Below are 23,881 nucleotides of genomic sequence, written 5' to 3'. Positions count from 1 at the left end.
GTGAAAGGTGCTCCTCCCGCAGCCTGCCCTTTATAGTGCTCACACATGCTACTGTTATATCATCCAGCAGATCATAAACCTCATTTTGTGTATCTTTATCCTATTTGTGGACCATACAGGCAAAATTTCAGTGAGATGTTCAGGAAGACTATGGGAGAGACAGGAGCTGAGAATGGCAGATCTGAATGTCCACAAGTGTGCCACCAGCCCAGGCCAGCGCCTGCAGGGCTGCACCTCATGGGAGTCATGCAAAAGCAGGATTCTATACAGCTAAGAAGGTGGTCCTGCTGTGATTCCTGCAAGATCCATGACACTCAAAAGGGAATTCCAGCCAGCAACTGGGTAAGAACCCGACTCTACCAATCAGGTTAGGAGTTTGGTTAAGAGCCCATACCAAGGAAGGGGTGTATTGGAGAGAATTGTAGCAGCCTCAGGAAGTAAACAAGAAGCAATCTTAAGGATTTGGCTTATTTAGCGGTACATAGAGCTCCTTGTCCACCCAATGCAAGGCAGCAAGATTAGGTCCTTCCTTGTGAGTAGGTATAGATGGGAACCTGGTTTGGATAGGTGAGCTTCCAGATTGCACAAGGTGGGGCCTGAAAGTAGGAAGTGTCTAGACTGACCAGACCTGCCTGCCTACATCCCCTGTACCTGTTCCAGTGCCTGGCACTTAGTAAAGACTTACTTTACTAATAAGTTCACTTTCAAGTAGGGTGACCATACATTTCTGTTTTCCCAAGACAGTCTCTGTTGTTGTGGCATATTTATTAATACCCACTTTCACTCTCATAAGCAACCATTTAAGATGTCATTCTATCTTGAAGATTATAGCCTGTCTGATCCAGAATTCTGGTATCCTTGTGTTTCTTCCTTCTGTGAGAGTCTTTTATTGGGTGCTCCTTCATTCCCAGTGTCCTATCTTAAAAAGCTTGGACTTTAGCAAGTCAGTGTGGAGTTGCATAATGGACTGAAAGGTCAGCTTTAAAACTCAGGAGTCAAAGCCCAATTTAGAACTGGTAGTTGGTAAGGGCAGCCTGATTCCTAGAATAAGGATGGAATCTGCTTATTAAGGAGTTTTGATGATTAGTCTGCAAGTACACTCAGAATTCATCCTTTTTGTTTTTTTTTTTAACTTCTGGGTAGCTTAAATGAGATAAAATACAGTAAAATTAAATGTGGCATTTAACCTTACATTATAATACCTTTATATAAAACCTAAGCATACCTTATAAATGCCTATATTTCATTTCCTTTCACAAACTTCCTGAAGCATATTAAAACAAAGCCCTTTTACTTCCACTTTTCAAAACTGAAGGGTGCAGTGTGTACTTTGTAGGATTACCTAAGCTGCTTAGTTTATAGTCTGTACAATATGGTGTAGAGACCCTATTAATAGTGTGTTCTGTTATATTATTTAAAGCATGAGCCATGTTCAGGAAACTGCATTTATAATGAATTTTGTACTTGCTGTGTGGAATTCATTGTGCATTTGTAAAAAGTAGTTTTCTCTCAAAAGTTGGAACTTCTAGCAAAGAGGGCGCAAAACTGTGACACAAAATTCAATGAAGAAGTTGAATTGCTTTAGTCACTGGCAACATATGCCATTTAAATGCATAAATGATGAGATTTTGCTGCTTTTTAAAACTGCTTTTCATTTTAGTTTGATGAGCTAATTAATTTGGAAGAGACTTGTGGTTTTAAAAAGGTATATGATGATTCAGGAAAATGGCAGAAGTGGACTTTCTACAACCCAGATTGGCATTGCTCTATTTTGCAAATGCTCTAGTTTCATCGCTCGAGTCTTCTGGATTCCTGCCATCCTATCATTGATGTTTGTATTGATTTCTTAACCCAAGTATGGCTTTTAATTTTTTTAAAAAATGGGGCTTCCTGAGGACATGACATAAAGTAGGCACATACTGATGCTTTAAGCCAAGTAGATGAATGTAAAGACGGTGGGCATGTCTGTGCCACTTCAGTAGAGGAATTGTGTTAGGAAATCCTTTATTTGCACATAACACTTCTAAGTAGAAAAGCAGTGGGTATGGAATTTACTGTGATTCTAAAATTTTTCAATAATTAAAAAAATAGAATTGTAACAATGCATCTTGAGATAGTTTTAACTATTTGCAAGTCTGGTTTTTGTTTTGTTTTGTTTTGTTTGAGTACTAGTGGTTGGACCCAGGGTTGCTCTTTCTACTGAGCAACACCCCCAGTTCTTTTTATTTTTTTTATTTTGGGACAGGGTCTCACTAAGTTGCTTAGGCTGACCTGGACTTAGGATCCTCCTGCCTCAGTTTCCTGAGTTGCTGGGATTATAGGCATATAACACCACACCAGACTTCAAAAACTATTTTTAAAGTTTACAGACTTCTCTGGTGTTTTAAGTGATGTGATGATTCTTCTAATCTTTGCTCTCTTGCAGTCATTTGGGGGTGGAGAGCAGGCAAACTGTGTAATATTTGAACAGTATATATCCTTTAGCTTAATTTTATTAAACTGTTAAGGCAGAAACAAAATAAATGCCTACACAAACAAGCCAGAGATTCTTGAAGTTGTAAAAGGAATGAGACTTTTTCCATTTGTTGACCTTTTAAAACAGGTGGTAAGTTGTATTTGCCCACATAGGAAAATTGCACATTATTATCAGTTTCATAATGTTTGTATTTGTTCTGTCTGTGGACAGGAACAGGTACTCCCAGGCTGCGGAGGCCCTTCTCTGAGAGGTGCTGACTTCTCTCCCACAGAGGCTGGGTGGCCTCGCTCTGCAGTGTTAGCCAGCAAGCCTCTTGCTTGCTTCCCTCATCCCGCCCCCAGGCTCCATGAGCTTCTTCAGACTCTGCAGTTTCTTTCCTACCTCATATCTCTGTATTTGCAGTTCCCCAGAGGGTCAGTCAGAATTGACCTCCCCTTCCTTTCCATTTTCCATCAGGATTCAACTCAAGAGTCTTTTCCCAAGGACTTCGCTCCTTCAGAGAGCAATGTTCCCACTCTCCTGTACTGTTAATTTTCCTTTTTTTATGAGGTAAGTCCTTTCAGCATAGAAATCTGCTCCATTATTACTAATCTAAAAAAGATACTCTCCTTCTCTCTAACTACCAGTTCATTTCCCAGGTTCCTCTTGCACAAAGTGATCTACACCCACTGTTTCCATCCCTTAATCCCTTTCTGTTTCCAGCTCCCTCCCAAGGCCTTCCCACCTATTACCCCAAAACTGCTTTTGCAAGGGTCACCAAAGCACCCCACGCTGTCAAATTTCAAACATATCTCACTAACTTAATGTAAATGAAAGCATGAAAGAAGAATAAAGGAACAAAAAGGCATGAGACATATACAAACGAAAAAGTAAATTGACAGATATGAATCCCAACTATATCAAGAAAACCATTAAAGGTGAATGGATTAAATAATTCAATCAAGGACAGAGAAAGACTGAATTTAAACAAAAAAGAGCCAACTATATGCTTTCTACATTTTAGATTCAGGGGTACAAATAATTTAAGTAAACAGTTGGAAAAAGATACACCACGCAAATAGCAACCATAAGAATATACTTAAATTGGGGGTGGTGGTGCACACCTGTACTCCCAGTGACCCAGGAAGCTGAGGCATGAGTATACCATGGGTTCAGGGTCAGCCTCAGCAACTTGGCAAGACCCTGTCTCAAAATACAAAGGACTGGGGATTGAACCCCAGGTTTAATCCTCAGTACCCCCACAAAAGAATACACTTAATACCACTAAACTATACACTAAAAAGTAACTAATATTGTAAATTTTATGTTGTCTATTTATGATTTATGTTATTTAGTTTATCATAATTTTTTTAAGTTGCTATGATTATTCTCCATGTAATACATTGAAATCTAATATTTGAAGTTTTGCATTTTAAACCACTCTATATTTAGCATTTTAGTTGTGGACTTTGAAAGAGAGGTTGTATTACTAAAATTGGACACTATTTCTTTAAATCTACCAGTATAATTTTGCTCTTTTATGATACATTAGGTAACTCTATGTGTAGCATGGCATTAAGTTCAGCAAAGGATTTTTTTTTTTTTTTTTTTTTGTACCAAGGATTGAACTGAGGGGCACTTGACCACAGAGCCACATCCCCAGTCCTGTTTTGTATTTTATTTAGGGATGGGGTCTCTCTGAGTTGCTTAATGCCTTGCTTTTGTGAAGGCTGACTTTGAACTCGAGATCCTTCTGCCTCAGCCTCCTGAGCTGCTGGGATTACAGGTGTGTGCCGCTGTGCCTGGCTCAGCAAAGAATTTTATAAGCAAATAAATATCTTTTTAAAAGGTGAACTCTGCTTCTTAGAAGTATATGCTCCAGTTGAGTCAGGAAAAGTTCACAGATTTCATAAATGGGGTTTCTGTTTAGGGAGAAATGGGAAAGATACAAGTCACTGAGAAAGGTCTAGAAGGCCAGCACGGGCACACAGGAAGTTGTATGAGATGCCATGGTAGGTTCTTCACAAAGTATTGTAATGAACTCTGGCTTCAGGAGTCTGGGAGTCTGGGCAGCAGGAGGTCGAACGTGAACCATGCTGCAGAACGAGAAGAGCTTTGGTGCTGGCTATGTGAGTGTTTGGATTAGTTACTCTGCTTCTCAAACCTTCAGTCCCCTCACCTGTAGCATGAAGGTGAGCACACCTGCCTCTGAGTTGTCCTGAGGATTAGAAAGAAACAGAACATTTAGTTCAGTGTTTAGCACACGGAGAACACCCAGTAATTGACAGGAATAGCAATTGTTATGTTAATATTTACAATGATAGTAGTTGACAGTACCTGAGTGTGGTTGGTGTTGCACAGGAGATTTAGGCCTTCCTGTGGGCAAGTCTGATACCCCATGCTGCCCAGATTCAGGACTTTCCTGACTAGTCCTGCCCTTCTAGCTCAGTTTCCCCACTTCTAAACATACACCTGTGGGCCAGTTCCCTCATCTCTTTGTAAATGGAGGTCATTATAATTCTCATGTTATAGGATTGCGGAGTACGTAGCAACTGTAACGGAAAACTTGAGCTATGTACAAGATGATGACAAGTTCCCAGGCCAGAAGATTGAGATGGGATGACCATAGGTGGGAATGGGCCAGTGAAATAAGGAAGCTCATCAGGGAGACAAAGTGAGTTTGATTTTAGAGGGATTTAGAGAGATCTAATTTATAAACCAAAGCACAGAGGAAAGGTTATTGAAAAACAAGTTTTGTTAATGATTTCTCTTCATTGTAACCCTTCGATAGCCAATGAATATTTTGTTCCTAGCTAAAACTAGTTGTTGGACCTTTGACTAGTATTGCTGTAGAGCTCTAATTATTTGACCCTCCGATAAATGTAATAGAAAAAAATTTAATAGTGAAAGTTGAAAAAAAAATGGCTCGACTTTGTACTTTCAGCTGTATCTATATACTATTGTGCATCCCCAAACCCTCTTGTACTGAGATTTTTTTTGAAAAGTATTTTTGAGATGTTTAATATAAAGGTCATATAATTGGCCGTCTTTAATTTGAAGAAAGAACAAAATTATTAGTACTTTTTGAAAAAACAAATACACCTCACCTAAGCAGCCATTTTTTAAGCTAAAGAATTAACTCATTTTTGTCTTTCTAATAATTCCAAGGGAGTCATTGGCTTTATTGAAATTATCAATTCATTGAAAGGAGTTACTGCTGTGACTACCAACACGGGTGCAGCCAAGGGCTTCTATGTGTAAGACAGGGCCATTCCCTTAAAAAGTTCACCTTCTACTTGAGGAGATAAGACTGAGCCACATAGAACAATTAGATAACTGAATAAGACTGTTATTAAATGTTTAATTACAGGGTGGGGACTATAACTATGGTACAAGTTTAGAGAAGAGGCAAAGCTGAGGGCTGAACTAGTATGGGCTCATGAATGGCCTGGAAATTTAAAGAATGTGTTACAGAGAGCTGAGTTTCCTTTACACATTGTTTCTTTTCTTGTTTTTCTGATCTAATTGCAACCCCCTACACACATACACAAATTTCACATGCATATAAACCTATGGATTAAAAAATTACCCAGAAAATTTTTCTACCAGATAAGATAGAAAAATTAAATTGCTTTCATAATAACTTGCCAGTGTGGCAAATTTCCTTAAGAATTTAATTTTTAAAAATATGGAATTATTCACATTTGTGCTCTTCATTTGCTGGGGTGGACCTGACCCTAGGCCCTAGCTTTGTCTGCAGATGGGTGGATCTCCATGACACTTTCCTCCTGACTCCTAACTACCCCTGGATTGCTGCATTTTTTTTCCCTTGAACTCCAAGCAATGCCAGATTCAGGGATAAAAAAAGTGAGGAAAATACATTCTTCTTCCAAAGCTATACTGAAATCACAAAGAATCAGCACAGTTTAGGGGAGAAAAATAGTGATTGAGAATGTTACTCTTTGAATTGATTAAATGTGGGCCTACACAGTCACCTTATGTGATTCAACTTCGGTACCTTTAAAAGTTCAATATAATTTACTAGAAAGTTATTAACAATTAAAGTTATGTAATAGTTCTGTAGTGAAGGAAATCAGCAGGCTCTATAATGTCTGAATATGAAATTACCATCTATACTGTTGAGACACACAGGTAGTTTTCACATAAAATTGGGCCACTTAAATACCATTATTATGAATCATAAATTAGAATACATTAGCATCAATATTTTCATTGGAATTAGTGTAATTTATAGGAGCTTAGTGCTTTTACTGTTAAGTTGTTCATTACTGGATAAAACCAATGAATTTTATTGCAGTTTACATTGGACACAGATGTAGATTATGGTTTCATAAATTTACTTTGAATAAATATTTCAGTAGTTATGAAAATGTGTCAACTAAAGAGTGTTGTCATGAAAGTGATATTGTTTAATTTTAGTCCTCTAATTTCATAATTAAAGACCTCATTATTTTAAAGTCAAATGTAACTCATCACATCACATGATTTGGAAGCTTTAACCTCAGCTTGAAAGCTTCATTTGACAGAAATAGGAAGTTTGTTTTCTTTCTTTGTCACTCTTTTGAACCTCGTAGATTTATCTATACTGCAGTTAGAATTGACACAGACTATGAAGTAGAAGGAATCATCTGAATAAGTCTGATGATGCAGTGTTTTTATTGAGATCATTTGGTTATATTTTAGACAAAAATATGGGGGATTATGAGGATCTTTGTTTCAAATTCATAGTACATGTGGATACTTATGAGTGATTTTAATTGTAATTTTAATGAAATTGATGGAACTTAAAATTAATACAAGATTCTGAAGAATGGTTTGCTTATTTGTCCCTTAGAGATGTGGAAATGTAGCCTCGTGAAGCTTTGTTTTGAGAGGGCATCTGGCTACCTTAGACAGTTTCCCAGTGTATCTTTGGCATCACATCCATCTGGTTGTGTTCAGACGCTTGATAGCTGCATTAAGCAGTGGCCTCCTTGAAACACGACTCAAAGTGCCATTCATTTGGTTTCTTCTGAGATAAATTAACTTTAGACAAATCCTAAATGGTCAAAATATTGCTGCTACACATTTATGATGGTATTTCTTTTTTGTTTTTCTTTCACAAAGAAATGATGTCAGCCTGAAATGAATTTATTTAACAAGGGTCTAATGTAGACTGTTAAATATGTTAAAGGATTAAGTGGAGAAAATGGACAATAATGCATGATTAGATGGTGTAATTCCATATAAAGATGGAACTTATAAGAAATGGTACAATGGGAATGTTATTTTAAAAACTCAACAACATCAGGGATGATGAATTCCAGGCACATTTAAAGTTCTTATCAAATGTGAACTAATCTGATGATTCTAATAACGATATAAAGTAGGTATTACAAATAACATATGAAGGGCAGGTATTATTTTGATGGCTATTTTACATGTGGGGAAACTGAGGCACAGGGGACAGGTATACAGTGCTAGCTTACATTTTGTGGCCCATAATATCGCTGTGGGTAATTCATAAACTAGAAAGTTTATGGTATGAAGAAAATCATTTCATGGTCATCAGTATGTGTGGTTGATTTTTCTGTTTTTTTAATAAAATTCTATTACTTATATCTATAAATTGTACAGCTTGCTTTTCTTCCCGCTCAGTTTTCATTTCTCTTGGGTAGCCTTAACATTTTCATTACAACCCTGTAAAACGTCCTTTGCCTTCACTCTAATGTTTGAGACTGATATTCTTTCCCCGGAAGTGATAATCTTTCTTTTGTCTTCCAAAGTTTATGTTAACAGTTTACATCCTGACATTTTTTAGAAGAAAGGGGATTGGGTATGCAGATCACTTCAGAATCTGATCACAGTCTTGTGAACCCTCTGAAATCAACCTGTGACCCCTCAGTAACTAATTACTGGGTCAGGGACACCTTTGTTTTTGAAAGCACAGGGAACTTCAGCGACATAAAAGAGAATAGCTTTTCCCACAAAGCTATTAATTATATGTATTACATTTGTAAGCTGCTGGTCAAGTAGATAACCGGTGGCTCAATGTAAGTGAATCACTTGTAATCCATCTGAATGATAATTCTTATTTGTGTTTCTCTGTATAAAATTTTCTTTCTTCTCTGGCTACCTAAAAGCTTTTCTCCTTATATTTGATTTTCAGCAGTTCGACTTTATCTAGTTCTAGGTATGTTTGATCCTGCTTGAGTTTTTGGAAAACTTGAGAATACTACCTCTTCAAATATTTCTTCTGCCCTATTGTTACTCTGCCTTTCCTTACTGGGACTTCAGGTTTGCATATGTTGGACAAATTCTTGGGTTGAGATAGATAAAATTTGTGACATCTTTAAGTTCACTGATTCTAAGCACTGGCTGTGCTTAGTTTGCTTATCAAAGGGCTTTATCATCTCTGATGTTGTCAAGTTTTTAAAATAACATTCCCATTGGACCATTTCTTATAATTTCTATCTTTTTATGAGAATACACCATCTGATCATACATTATTGTCCATTTTTCCCACTTAATCCTTTAACACATTAATTATAGTTATTTTCAAGTCTCCATCTAATAGTTCCAACCTCTGAGTCACCTCTGAGTCTAGTTCTATTAATTGCTTTATCTCTTGACATTAGGTTGTTTTTTTCTTACTTTTTGGTGTATTCTGTAATTTTTATTGAATGCTAGATGACATGTTTTATAGAGACGGAGATAAATAAGATTTATGCTCAGAAATGGGCATGTCATGTCATTAGCACTGGAGAATTTGGCTCAGTTTAATAATTGAGCTAGGTTTGAATTTTGAGTTGCCGTTGTTAGCTTCAGTTGCACCACTGGCTTCCTCCACTGGTTGGCCACTGTCACTCTGTTTTGGGTGGGAGCCAGGATTCTGGAGGGCTCACTCAGTGTTCTTGCTCTACTCTCAGCTTTTAACTGCGATTGCCTGTGTCAGAGAGGGGTCTCTTTCCATGCTCTTGCCCTTTCTGTAGTAGTAGACAGCTTGGTCTTCAGTGCTAGGCTGTCAGAGAGGTCCTGGGAGTTCTCGGTCTCCTGGACCAGTTTTGACCTTAGGCAGTGCTGTGCACCTGGGTCTTCGGGCTGGGCCTTCTCTGCATTCCTGCCCTGGTCCATGAAGCAGCACAACTCTGCCCGTACCAGTGTTGAATTTGGGCAGGAGACAGTTTTCTGGCCCTCCCTAGTCTTAGCAGAACTCTGCTTTCATTGTGCAAACTCCAGAGTCAAGGAGGTTTCTCTGTCTCTTTGAACAGTGGACCTTTACCTCGTTCTACAGGCAGATGGATTTTGCTTCCATCCTTCACCTCGTGGCTCTAGGAGGAAGGTCTGATGGACTTCCCCCAGTGGCTATGACTTGTATTTCATATGAGTAGAGCATTAGAGAAGTGGGCAGCTTTACGCTGCCCCCAGTAGCAGCCCTCACCTCCTGCATACCTGTGCCCAGGAGAGGGGCTCTCCTGCTACACCTCCAGTCCTTCTCAGGTCCACCTGTGGAGAAGCCTTACAAGTGAGTAGGAGTTGGCCTTGGGAACTCCTTAGAATTTTAGCTGATTTCCTTTAATGGGTTTTCATGGTGCCTCATACTTTGCTAAACATGAACCAGTTTCTATGTCTTGTCTCTTCTTGGACAGGAATATCATTTTGGGGAATTCACTTCCCTTGGTTACCTTGTGACCACAGCTCTGATGGGAACAAGAAAAGTCATGATATTATAGTTTGTTGGACTTTTTTCTTACTAGTCTGTAAGTAACATTCTCTTTTGGCATTCTACATCCTAAGCCATAACCTGAACTGCGCTTAACCCACTTCATGACTTTTAACATTTCACAGGTTTCCAAGCCAAGAGCAAATCTGTACCCTCATAGACTTCTTGCCAAACCTGGGCATTGGTAAGCTTTTGGAATACAAAAGAGGACATCATAGAGGAGGAGGACTGGCTGAAGAGAGGTATCCATAGGCCAAGTAGCTTTCTATTACTTGCAACAATGGGTCAGAAGTAGTGCTTTACTTTCCCCCATTTAGCACAATAGGCCAGAAGCTGCATTTAAACATACCTAGCTTTTCTTCAGATTGTTTCATTCTTCTTCAATTCATCTTATTTTATACAGTGACCTTCAGAGTGACTGTTTTTTTGCTCCAGATCCTCCTCCCAGGCCCTTGCTCATCTTGGGAACACATCAAAGTTTTAAAGATGTGTGGAAAACCTTGCAAGGTAGCCCTGCAAGATAACCCTGATATGCCCAGCATGACTTATTCTTTCAATTCAGAGTTATTGTTATTGAGCTGAAGAAAGGTCAGGCCTTGCTGTGCTTCTTTAATAGACCTCTAGTTCTTTCTTGGATAATTTTTTTTATTGTTTTGTTTTGTAAAAGTAACAGAAATTTCTTTAATCCAGTGTTTATCAACTTTTAAGTTCTAGATCCCCCTCTTTGATAAACATGGAGACACTATACTTTTCCTTAGTGTTTTTTATTTTTAATTGAAATGAAACAACTCCAAAGGAATCAGAGGACAAGAGGCTGCTTTGTTTTCATCCTTCCGCACTTTTGATGTCCCCTACCTGCACACCTGAATCAGTCAGTGACTAGACTTGGTCACTATTTTGCAGGGGTATTGAATTTGGCTATTGATACATCACCTTTGCATGTTTATTTAGGAATAATCAAATAAAAAATGAAAACAAAGCAGTTTTGAAGTGTAAAAGAAACAAGAGGTAATTTCTTTCTTACCTACATCCCTGTAGATAAGACTCCAACCCTGCAGATCAGTCTCTTCTCTGGAATAGGCTAGATCAGTTGGATTAATGGCAAGTACTTTGTTGCCAGTGGAAGGAATGAGACCCATTTATTTGTTACCTCATTTCAGAGTGAGAACTGAGTGAAATTGCTCATGCCTGTTTAAGAAATTCCTGCTCTTTAAATATTCAGATGACCTTCTATTTTTAGCATCAACCTTCTGTTCAATAGGTAGGCAGTTTGTTAGAAATCTATGTTTTTCATAGTATATAATATGACTACTTCCACTTTTAATGCTCAATATGAGTTCTGTAAATATTTTTTATTCTTCCTGAATTTGCTGTGATACAGAAAAATTTCCTTGACCTCTTTTCTACCACATCATTTTACTAAAATCATTCCTGGCCCAATGTTGTTATATTGTAAATAAGTATTGATTAATGTATAAACACATTTTTAAGCCTCTTTCCAGTTGTAAAATTTATTATTCTTTATCAAGGAATACAAAATTTCAGGGTTAATAAAGGCCAAATGTTTTCCCTGATAAGTGGATGGTGATACATAATGGGGATGGGGGGCGGGGAGAAGAATGGAGGAACTTTAGATTACAAAGAGGGAAATGATAGAGAGGAGCGGGCGGGGGTATGAAAGATGGTAGAATAAGACAGACGTCTACCCTATGTATGTGTATGATTACACAAATGGTGTGAATCTACATTGTGTACAACTATAGAAAAGAAAAATTGTTCCCCATTTGTGTACAGTGAATCAAAATGCAATCTGTAGAAATAAAAAAATTAATAATAATAAAAAAATTTCAGGGTTGATATGGAGACTTTGCTTTTGAAACTGGTTTTCTTCCAGTCCACACCTTTTCTATGTGCTCTTTCTTTTGATGCCAGTTAGGCAGCCAAGATGCCCTGGGGGACTGGGTTTCCATTTTGAGGTATTCATCATCCAAAAGCATTAGGTGATAAATGCAAACTCACCATTTAACAGCTAGCTCTGAGAAATTCCTTAAACCCTCGAAAAAAGTATTTTGAGACACCTCCATCTCAACAGAAACCAGGGCTTTTTCCTTTGGTTCTAGATGGTTAGTGCACGTACACACCTATAGTTTGAGTACATTTTAGTATTAAATTTATACTAACTTGCATTACGAAGTAACAGAGAGTAGATTCTAATTCTGCTTCTGACCAGATGCTTAGCTTAGGCAGGCGCCTGATCATTGCTGGACTAAAGAATAAAAACCAAGTTGAAATGAGTAGAACTAGGGTAAAAATTTCAAATGTAGTTTGGGGTCCATTCTCCTGCCACTGAACTCTGATTCTGTGTTCTTCCCACACAAGTGCTTCTGTCTTCCCTTCCTTTCCTTTTGCCATGGGGGACCAGATGGCTACTTCTCTAGTCATCTCATCCACCTGTTACTCACAGCCAGCAATTCTGATCCATTCAGTGACCTGAGTGAAGCTACCTGCTGTCCTCTGTGTTGGTCTCTAAGCAAGCACACTCTTCCATATGAGTTCTTCTAATGGCTTTATTGTTAGTGGGGAGGGAGAAACAGGTCCTTTCATGCAAACCTGCATGTGCTGTGGAGAAAACAGCATTACTGTAGGCAACAGCAGATGGAGGGGGAGGAAGAGACAGGAGGTCTCTGGTAAGGGCTGCTGTTATAACATCGGTGGTGCTTTGGTGGCCATCATGTGTGTGTCTGCTTTCAGGAACCAGAAGTCTAATCAAAGCCTGGGCTGGTTTGTGAAAAGAAAGGCAATGTTCCTAAAGGTACTACCTGTCCTTAAGGTGCAACCTTTCCCACAGACATGGGTGTGTGAGTGTGTGCATATGTCATGTGCATTAGCCTACTTTGTTATTTGACCTTTTTTCTCTTAATGAACAAAGAGACCTATAAATTTGCAACAAATCAGAAAGTGGTAGTAGAATATTAATCAGTGTATATAATGGCAGAATAAAGGATTACAATGCTGAGAAAATACTAGATGTTTTTAATGTATCAGTGATAAACACCTTCATTTATCTTTGTGACTCCTTTTTACTTGTAGCACTTTGAGATATAATTTATAAAGATTATGAAATTCCCTTACTGAGTTAGTGTGTTGCCTTTATTAAAGGTAAATGTGTCTTCTTAGACATAAAGACATCCTTCATTCTGAAAAATGGGGAATTTATACATTCTTCATGCCCTTATGCATGGCTGATTACAAATTTAATTTCATGCCAGCTGACTTGAATAAATAGAATGCAATCTATGCTTTAGGGATTTGAATAGCTATAATACAATATATCTTATAGATACAATTAGCACAGTTTTTACCACTTTTGCACTTTATTGTTCCGAGAATACAGTTATAAAGAAATACTCTGCCTGGTGGCTTTTATGTTTTATCTTGGCACTCAGATCACAAAAGCCTCTATGGTTCATTTTGAAACTTTGAGGGAAATGATACCCATATGATTTAAAGTTTTAAGTTTAATTATCTTCTGCAAATTGCTCTTGGAAGTAAAGGTAGTCAAAAAGTAAAAGTGGTTTTAAATTTTAGACATAGAATAGTATAATGACTTTATAAAATATAGAGAAGATTTTATTCAAAATAGATGCTATCTAGAACAGGAAAATCAGAATTGCCTTTGTATAATATTTTGCATGCCTTTTTCTTTATTGCCTGGAAAGTTATATGATCCCAATCCCTACCCCATTCCTTATTTATGAATATAATGACTTACTGAAAATTTATGACAGATTTCATATACCACGTGAAAGGCAATATTGTGATTTACATTAAAATTGTGAAAGATGTTTTGAGGTCATTTGAACAACTCTTTGTAAAAAAATAAAGATATCTATACAGGGAAGGTCTTAAGCACACACATAGGTGTAGATGTCAGTCCTTAAGGTGGAAACCTATTTCCTTATGCAGGAAAATTGAGGAGTACATTGTTGGCAATGGAAACTCGTTTAGAAATAGGTGCTACTTGAAGTTTTACACTTGGGTAGTGATAATAACCTGTTTATATTGGCGGTACTTAGATGATGTTCTCAGCATCAACCTCAAACACATTAGTAGGTCTTAATAAACCCAAGTCTAGAATTTCAGAAGTACCCCTCCAGGTATAATAAAGGTCTCCCTCTCAGACCTAATATAGTTGCAAGGGTAAAACCATCTATCTGAAGTATTTGGAAAAATGACTATTATGAGACTCCAAAAAGCCAGGAATTTCTGCTGAAATTCCAGTGTGTATCTATTGAACACACATTTTAATAGTTCGTACTTAGTACTCTGTCATTTGGGATATAGTCCAGAAATAGCCCAAACATCTCAGTGAACCAAGTGGCCAGGAAATGATTTTCAGACTTAATAGTGTTCGTCCCCATCATGCAGGGTGCTGTCTAAAATGCCAGTTCCTGTCCACTGTCCCTAGAGAGCTGACGTCCCTAGAGAGCTTGGGAATCTATACTTAAATCAGACAACCCAGGGGATTCTGAGGTAGGTGGTCTGGTGATAAGTTGTAGGAAATGCTGATGTAGGAGATGTATCCCCTCTCCGAACCTGCTTCGTGGAGTTGCTTCAAGACCTCTGCAGTTGCACAAGCCCCACTCAGAAGGTCCCTGCACTTGACTTAATGCTCTTCTGTCATCTTCTAGTAAGTTTTAATAATTTTTAAGGAAGGACTCCTACATTTGCATTTCTCTCCAGGCCCTGAAAATTATGTAGCCAGTTCTGTATACAGATTTTGTTGTATGTTAACTGAGATCATGTTCCTAGGCAAGAATGAATTACAGTTATTCAGTAATGACTTTTTACCCGTTGGTGTTAGACTGTAAACTCCAAAGCTACTTCTGAGCTTTAGAGGTGAATAACTATCCTTCATCATAGGACCCAGAATAGGAAATCCTCATTAGTAATCCTGAACATAGACACCTATGTTTATGTTTTATTCTAATGTACTGTTTTTTGTTTTTTCCTCCCAGGATGGTACAAAACAGAAAAGGGAACGGAAGAAGACGGTGTCTTTCAGCAGCATGCCCACAGAGAAGAAGATCAGCAGTGCAAGTGATTGCATCAATTCCATGGTTGAAGGTTCAGAACTCAAAAAGGTTCGCTCCAACTCTAGAATTTACCATAGGTATTTTTTACTGGATGCCGACATGCAGAGCTTGAGGTGGGAGCCATCTAAGAAGGATTCTGAGAAAGCCAAGATTGATATTAAATCCATCAAGGAAGTGAGAACAGGAAAAAATACAGACATATTCCGCAGCAATGGCATTTCTGACCAGATATCTGAAGATTGTGCTTTTTCAGTTATATATGGAGAAAATTATGAGTCACTTGATTTGGTTGCCAACTCTGCAGATGTTGCGAACATCTGGGTTACGGGACTGCGGTACCTAATTTCTTATGGCAAACATACTCTCGATATGTTAGAAAGTAGCCAAGACAACATGAGGACTTCTTGGGTTTCACAAATGTTTAGTGAAATTGATGTAGATAACCTTGGACATATAACTCTGTGTAATGCTGTGCAATGTATCAGAAACCTCAACCCTGGTTTAAAAACGAGCAAAATTGAGCTAAAGTTCAAAGAATTGCACAAATCAAAGGACAAAGGTGGCACAGAAGTCACAAAGGAAGAATTTATTGAGGTTTTCCATGAGCTTTGTACTAGACCTGAAATTTACTTCCTTTTAGTTCAGTTTTCAAGCAATAAAGAATTCCTTGATACCAAGGACCTTATGATGTTTCTTGAGGCAGAACAGGGTGTGGCACACATAAATGAGGAAATAAGCCTAGAAATTATTCACAAATATGAGCCATCCAAAGAGGGCCAGGACAAGGGCTGGCTCTCCATAGATGGGTTCACTAATTACCTTATGTCACCTGACTGTTATATTTTTGATCCAGAACATAAGAAGGTCTGTCAGGATATGAAGCAACCTCTGTCTCATTACTTTATAAACTCATCTCATAATACATATTTAATAGAGGATCAGTTCCGAGGTCCCTCTGACATCACAGGATATATTCGGGCTCTTAAAATGGGTTGCCGGAGTGTTGAATTAGATGTATGGGATGGGCCAGATAATGAACCTGTAATTTATACCGGCCACACTATGACCTCTCAGATAGTCTTCCGCAGTGTCATTGATATTATTAACAAGTATGCATTCTTTGCTTCAGAGTATCCTCTTATCTTGTGTTTAGAAAATCACTGTTCTATTAAACAACAGAAAGTAATGGTTCAACACATGAAGAAAATTTTGGGAGATAAGCTCTATACCACCTCACCCAATGTCGAGGAATCTTACTTACCATCCCCAGATGTTCTGAAAGGAAAAATACTAATCAAAGCCAAGAAACTGTCCTCAAATTGTTCTGGAGTAGAAGGAGATGTTACTGATGAAGATGAAGGAGCAGAAATGTCTCAGAGGATGGGGAAAGAGAATGTGGAGCAACCCAGCAATGTGCCTGTGAAGCGATTTCAGCTTTGCAAAGAACTGTCTGAACTGGTCAGCATCTGTAAGTCAGTTCAGTTCAAGGAATTTCAGGTGTCATTTCAGGTTCAGAAGTACTGGGAAGTCTGTTCATTTAATGAAGTACTTGCCAGCAAATATGCCAATGAAAATCCAGGGGACTTCGTAAATTATAACAAGCGTTTTCTTGCTAGGGTATTTCCTAGCCCCATGAGAATTGACTCCAGTAACATGAACCCTCAAGATTTTTGGAAATGTGGTTGTCAAATCGTAGCCATGAACTTTCAGACTCCAGGGCTGATGATGGACCTGAATATCGGCTGGTTCAGGCAGAATGGAAACTGTGGCTATGTCCTTCGGCCGGCCATCATGCGGGAGGAGGTCTCCTTCTTCAGTGCCAACACGAAAGACTCTGTCCCGGGAGTCTCCCCTCAGCTTCTTCACATTAAAATCATCAGCGGGCAGAACTTTCCAAAGCCCAAAGGATCAGGTGCCAAAGGTGACGTGGTGGATCCTTACGTCTACGTGGAAATCCATGGGATCCCTGCCGACTGTGCAGAACAAAGGACAAAAACCGTGCACCAGAACGGAGATGCGCCCATTTTTGATGAGAGCTTTGAATTTCAAATCAACCTGCCCGAGCTGGCCATGGTGCGCTTCGTAGTGCTGGATGATGACTACATTGGGGATGAATTTATTGGTCAGTACACCATTCCCTTTGAATGTTTACAGACGGGCTACCGCCATGTTCCCCTGCAGTCCTTGACTGGAGAGGTCCTTGCTCATGCTTCTTTGTTTGTGCATGTGGCCATCACTAACCGACGAGGAGGAGGGAAGCCTCATAAAAGAGGCCTTTCCGTGAGAAAGGGGAAGAAATCCAGGGAGTATGCATCTCTGAGAACGTTGTGGATTAAAACTGTGGACGAGGTGTTCAAGAACGCCCAGCCCCCCATTCGGGATGCCACGGATCTGAGAGAGAACATGCAGGTACGTGCCCCTGGTCAAGTGTTCACTCGATGGTCGTCCTGCTGAGTGGATGTCCACAGTTTATGAACATATTGGTCTTTTTTTTTTTTTTTTAATGTACTAGCATATTTAATTTTAAATAATATGTAAATTCCAATTGTTATTAGAATGTTTGCCTCTAGTCTCTTTTCGTTTAAATTCCCAGGACTGCAGTTGTTGAAAATAATGATTAGAATAATCTAGTCTTGCTCCTCTGCTGCACAGACATGCTCATCCCAGTTCCTGTTAAGGACTAATTCACAGTTCCTCAATTTTTTCTAATAGCATGCTTGGGAATCTGATATTTCTTGGTTGGAACACAAATAGATGACCCATCAAAACAAAAAGGGATATGGGTTACAGTAAAAAAGCCATGCTTCCTCCCTTTCTCATGGTGCTGCAGTGCTGGGAAGATAGTAGGCCTTTAAATGAGTCAGGGTATTTGCATATTGACCTGTCTGTTGATTTTAGAGGCTTACTAATTGTGTAAGTAAAAGACATGTGGTGTCTACATTTATTAAAGTCTAAGCTACTAATGACCTCTGAAATATACAATGGCTGGAAGCAATCAATTAGAAATTGTGTATTTAATTAAGCATTGTCCACACACTGAGCCATGTGGTAGGGCCTGTGTGTGAGTGATGCAGAAGTGGATAGCAGAGACCTGCCACACAGAGGTTTCAACACTAGCCAGTCACAGCATGGTTGGTACCATGCATATAGGTGCTCTGCTTGGTCTATTTGTTTCTTTTTAAGTGACTGTTATAAAAATGACAGCAGCAGTAAACTCTGGTTCAGAAAATGTACATTCTACATGCTCTTCCCATCTACCAATTCTGCAGATACTTCATGAAGAATAAGACCTTCCCACAATAGGGACATTTATTTTCTTTCTCTCAAGGTAGAAGCATAACTGAAATGTGAAGGGCTTTTCCACTGCTGAGGGTGCAAGTGTTGGGCAAAACCTCAGCTCCAAGCAAGCCATGTTGTCCTTTGCCTGGTGGCCGCTGGTGTGCATGTGGCACAGAATTCCCTTGGGGACCTGCCAAAGCCAGAGCATCATCTTTTCCAGAGCCTGCATCTGCTCTGAACCTGACAGCACAGTGGGTGGTGATGTCTGATGGTTGCCTGCTGTCACAAGCAGTCTGGCCATGAGCCTGCAGCAGTGAGCCGCAGCCAGACCACCTGTCCTCAAGGGACTTGTCCTGTAGTTGAGGGTGGGCAGTGGCAAGAAGAAACAAGCAGTAAGTGGTCGAGTAAACAAATAAGACAACTGCAGATGCCATGGATGCTGTGAAGAAAATAAAATAGAGAGGTGACTGGAGCTGTCAGGGACCCCACTTTATATATCACAATAATGATTTATTTTTATGCAGTCATATCAAATTGATTTTGAATGAAATTACGTATAGTGTAAAATGTGAGGCTGTTTCCTCCTCCATAACATGGCTTGTTGAGAGGATTAAATGAAGTAATGTGTAATAAATATGCCCCTGATAGCCTAGACTTTGGAAATGCTCAAAGAATGGCCCACGACATTTTACAGAGTTGAGGGTTTTCTTTAATGGATATTTTAATGACATGCCTCTGGTGATTAGAACATGGGAGAGAAGCCAGTGCAGTGGTGCACACCTGTAATCCCAGATATTTGGGAAGCTAAGGCAGGGGGATTGCAAATTTGAGGCCAGCCGGGGCAACTTAGTGAGACGCTGTTTCAAAATAAAGAAGAAAGCAAGGACCAGGGATGTAGCTCAGAGGTGGGTTCAGTCCCTGGTACCACGAAGGGGGAGGGGGGTGGTAAGAACAGTGGAGATGCTAATAAGGGAAGGCCTGGGCAGACCCTGCAATGAAGAGCAGCTTCCTCAAAGATCCTGTAGATTTGGAACCGGTGACGTAAACAGGTGATATTTCTTTCCTTTCCTTTTTGGATGGCTGGTGTATTTGATACTTATTTTAAACCTGATTTGATTTTTTTCTTAATCTTTACCTTTTTCAAATGCAGAGGCCATTCTTTTTATTTGCTCATACTTGCATATAAGTATTGGCACTATTGTGAACTTTGATCTGAAAATAGGCTTTGCCCTTTGGAAGAATTCAGCTTATTTACATTTTCAGTACTTTTGATAAATTGGCATTACAAATGTCAGTATTACGAATGCTATTTACTTTGGAAAACAGTCATTTTTTTCCAAGGATAAAATAATCATTAGCCAAGTCTGTCATAACATTGCCAATAACCGTTGTACCAGGCAGTTTCAGTATAACCGGGTGTATCAAATATAATATCCATGAGAAATTAAAACCCTACATTAATTACCAAGTGCCTCCTTTCTTGCCCTTTGACAGAATGCAGTGGTGTCCTTCAAGGAGCTGTGTGGCCTCTCCTCAGTGGCCAATCTCATGCAGTGCATGCTGGCGGTGTCTCCCCGATTTCTGGGGCCTGATAACAACCCCCTGGTGGTCCTGAATCTCAGCGAGCCATATCCCACAATGGAGTTGCAGGGCATCGTGCCGGAGGTTCTGAAGAAGATTGTAACGACTTATGACATGGTGAGTGGTGTTTGTCCCATCGCGTAGGCTGGTGCCAGAGATGTCTTTAGACAACACGCCATATGTCCTGGGGAGCTCTTGCTGAAGTGTGCGTTTTTATTTCATGCTTCGTTTGCCTATGTTGGAGAAGTAATCCCCTGGCCTTGCTGTATTCTAAAGAGTTTAGTGTTTTGTTATTGTTTTAGAAAGCAGGATTCATTCAAAGACACTTGCTTCAGTTGGATTAAGCATGAGTTAGTTTCTCAGGAACTATGTCTGAATTGATTTCTAAAGGATGCCTTATTTTCTACATATACATAGCAAAGAATTTTTTATCTCCTCTTGTAATCATCTATCGATGTCTTTTGTTTTCATTTCTCAACCTAGTGAGGATGAGAAATTTAATTTAAAAATTAAACTTGGAATACCATAAGGGGTTGGTGCCGCCTCCCGTGATTCTATGGTGTGGTGGTTTCCTTCTTGCAGCAGCTGCTCTGAGACACCTGTATTTGTCATCAGCTTAATGTTAATGAGGTATCCTCAGGACACCTAGAATATTACATTTTTGCACTTAAGATCTATCTTGCATTTTTTAAATTGCATCCCACCGTTATTGTACTTTGTGATTTGTCATAACGCTGTGAGAGAATTTAATGGGCAAACAGCACCTATTTCAGGCTCATGATGTAGTTAAAGTCATCAGAGCTCACTGTGTGTACTGAGAGTGACTTGCCAGCCTGTCAGGGTTAAGGGTGGCACGGGACACTCCCCTCCCAGACAGGCCAGGCTGTCATCCTTTACTGTTCAGGGTATTTGGGGGTAAGATCCTCATCCACCACCTCCTCCACTCTAGAAGCCCAAACTAAGGCCACTGATCACTAGGCTTCCTCTGATGCAGCTTGCAGTGCTCAAGGACAAAACATGTTTGGTATCATATACTTTCACCAAAACATTTTTCGACTGTTTTATAAATTGGTCTGAAAATTGTAGATTAGAGAGATTTATGAAATTAAGGGGAAATAAAAATAACACTTCAGGTCAGCTTTTCCCACACTGTGTTCTGAGGAACCTTGGTTCTTTAGGATGTTAGTAAATTCCACATGGGGAGAGGGTTCCATGATGAAGTGCTTTGTAGAAATACTGATCACATACCATCCTTACAGGATTTCTCAGAGCCTTATCCTTGTGGCATAGTGGGCTCCAACAGTGCAGTGGATGTGGATGTAGCATTCCCTGTTTTACCTGTTGGCTTGACCAATGGGTTCTTGTTGCCAAAAAGAGAAGTTCTGAAGAACACATTTGGGAAATGCTTCATTAATCTTTGAGTAAGTCTGAAAGTACAAGCCAGAAGAATGCAATTGTTTTGAGCAATTTATCAGTTCATTAACCTTCTGAAAAGGTTATTTCCAAGTTATTTTCCCATGTTCCTGTGAAGTAGCCATACATTGTAGTGGGTGCTCATCGTCCTCTGGCTATTTCTAGCTCAGACTTCATGGTAACACAAGAGATTTGAAGGACTGAACACTGGATACTGCAGCAAACTACAGGGAGTGTCGCCCACCCTGCAGAAAGTAGGAAGGTTAGGATCGGGTGTGTCTGATGACCTTTGAGTGACGCTGGGTGCCAGAGGACCTCAAAGACAAGCACGGATGGCCCCTGTCCTCGGAGAGTCAACCAGTTCACTAGAAGATAATGGAAGGAGGACTGGATTGCCATAGGAAGCTCATGCTGGGATTCCTTAGGGACAGGGGGAATGGAAAGAGAGTAAAAAAAGATAAAAATGGAGAAGGGAAGTAACTTGCCATGCTGGGAGCCAGACTAGTCTATGTAGTTAGTTCCTGATTCCAGGTTTTATGGGAACAAGTCATAAAGAAGTAGCTTATGTTTATAAATGCTTTTTCTTTTTTAAAAAAAATTTTTGCTGGAGATCAAACCCAGTGCTTTGCATATGTTAGGCAAGTACTCTACCACTGAGCCACACCCCAATTCTATAAATGCTTTTTTAGCTTGAGCCTCAAATAAAATCATAGACCCACTTCATTGATCAAAACCTCCCATGCTTTATGCCCTTAAATTTCTGTGACAGTCATATACTGACATTTCTTCACTGTAAGGTTTTTAACAGGGACTTCCTGACAGTGGACTGGTGGTCCCCATGTAGGTGATGGCATGATTGACTGAGGCCAAGTGTTTATCAGAGTAGACTGAGGGCCTGGCTGGACTCTCAGGGTCTCTTTAAAGCTCCTTAAGGACACAGCGTCTGTCACGGCACCCATGACTATATTTGGCATAGGAATTGCTCAATGTTCCTTGGTCTCCTGCCCCTTCCTCTTCCTGGACTGGTAATAAGTTGACAACACTTATTACATAACTCTTATTGGCATCTAATTCTATATTTATGTTGTTCTAGAAGCAATAAGGCAGAATATATTAGCTTGTTTAAAAGTTTTAAATTGTGAGATTACTCTTTTCTCATGTTTAATTGAAATAGCTGTGCTGCATGATACTCCATGGTTTATAGATTTGTTCTCTTTTTAATTCCTTCTGGTAAACTTACGTTATAAAATATTTAAAATTAAGTTCAAATTATTGCTGCAGCAATATTATAACTCTTAGAGAATTTTATAGACTTTTTTTAGTGACTTAATAGTTTCCCACCTTATGACAATTAATTTGTCAAAGCTAGCCAGAACAGGCTAAAATGTTGATGGGAAACGTACTAAGGTGTTGGACAGTCTGTAACTTTAAATATAGCTCTTTATTTTTATAGTGTTATATTGAGCTTGACCCAAAGTTAACCTTAGAAGAAAGATCTTCTTTCATTTTGTTGACTTCCCGTTTATAATTCGAAGACTTCAAATGAGAAGTAAGGGTGGGTTGAGAAATCCCTGTCCAGAGTGTCCGTGTCATTGTGTATCTGTGCTGCTGACACTGGTTCTGCTGGGGACAATGCTGCGCTGGCTCCCAAGGATGCACAGGCATGTACCACTGCCATCCAGACTGAGATGGCGTCTCAATTTATAGACTCTGGCTAATGAAGTGGTGTGTTAGAAATGTGCCAGTTTCATGAACAGTGAGTGGCATGGAAGCCAGTAAGGAGGCCAGAAAGGCAGGCCCAGGCACGGAGTGGCTGCACATTCCAGTTTTCCCAGGATGGGCCTTGTTCATATGCCTGTTGTCCTAGAACAATTGTTATTCATTCTCTTGTTAACTCTTGATAGTGTTCCAATTCAGGAGAGGAAGAAAGAAAATCTTCTAAAACTTTTTGAGTATCCCTATTCAGATGGTCAGCTGTTTTGTCACCTACCCATGGATCCTAGATTGTCCTAGTGGCTCCTCTGATTACCACCAACAGACAGACTTCCAAAAGCCCTGATTGTGGTTTTACCCTATTTGTGATGTCCCTGTGGTTCTTACAAGTGGTGGGAGGCAAGCCAGGGGGACCTGGTTCAGGAAGACAGGTGACAAAGCCATTCAAGAGAAAGAAGAATCCAGATATCTTCTTCCACCCCAGATTAAGGGATTTTTTTAAAAAAGGACTGGACAGGATGGGTTTTGGGAATGACCCAGTACTTTCAGCAGAACTGGAGCCTGAACATGTCAGTCTGGGATGGAAGGTTGTTGCTGAAGTTATGTTCAGAGGTCTGTTGT

General features: G+C 39.4%; 1 protein-coding gene across 4 annotated transcripts in view; it reads left to right on the top strand.

Annotated features, from left to right (window-relative positions):
- Plcl2 (phospholipase C like 2) overlaps positions 1-23,881 on the top strand; it is a 180,381-nt gene that overhangs the window by 93,215 nt on the left and 63,285 nt on the right. For 3 of the 4 annotated variants that reach the window (XM_047531662.1, XM_047531661.1, XM_047531663.1), the window contains exons 3-4: positions 15,197-17,683; positions 20,048-20,251. In XM_047531662.1, the coding sequence (XP_047387618.1) occupies positions 15,197-17,683; positions 20,048-20,251 (2,691 nt within the window). Of the gene's footprint in view, positions 1-119; positions 343-15,196; positions 17,684-20,047; positions 20,252-23,881 lie in introns of all 4 variants that reach the window. The other variant, XM_047531660.1, reaches the window with a different exon arrangement.

The sequence above is a fragment of the Sciurus carolinensis genome, chromosome 17, assembly GCF_902686445.1.
Source record: "Sciurus carolinensis chromosome 17, mSciCar1.2, whole genome shotgun sequence".
NCBI lineage: Eukaryota > Metazoa > Chordata > Mammalia > Rodentia > Sciuridae > Sciurus > Sciurus carolinensis.
Note: the sequence above shows the minus strand (reverse complement) of the source record. Positions and strands in the feature narration are given on the sequence as shown.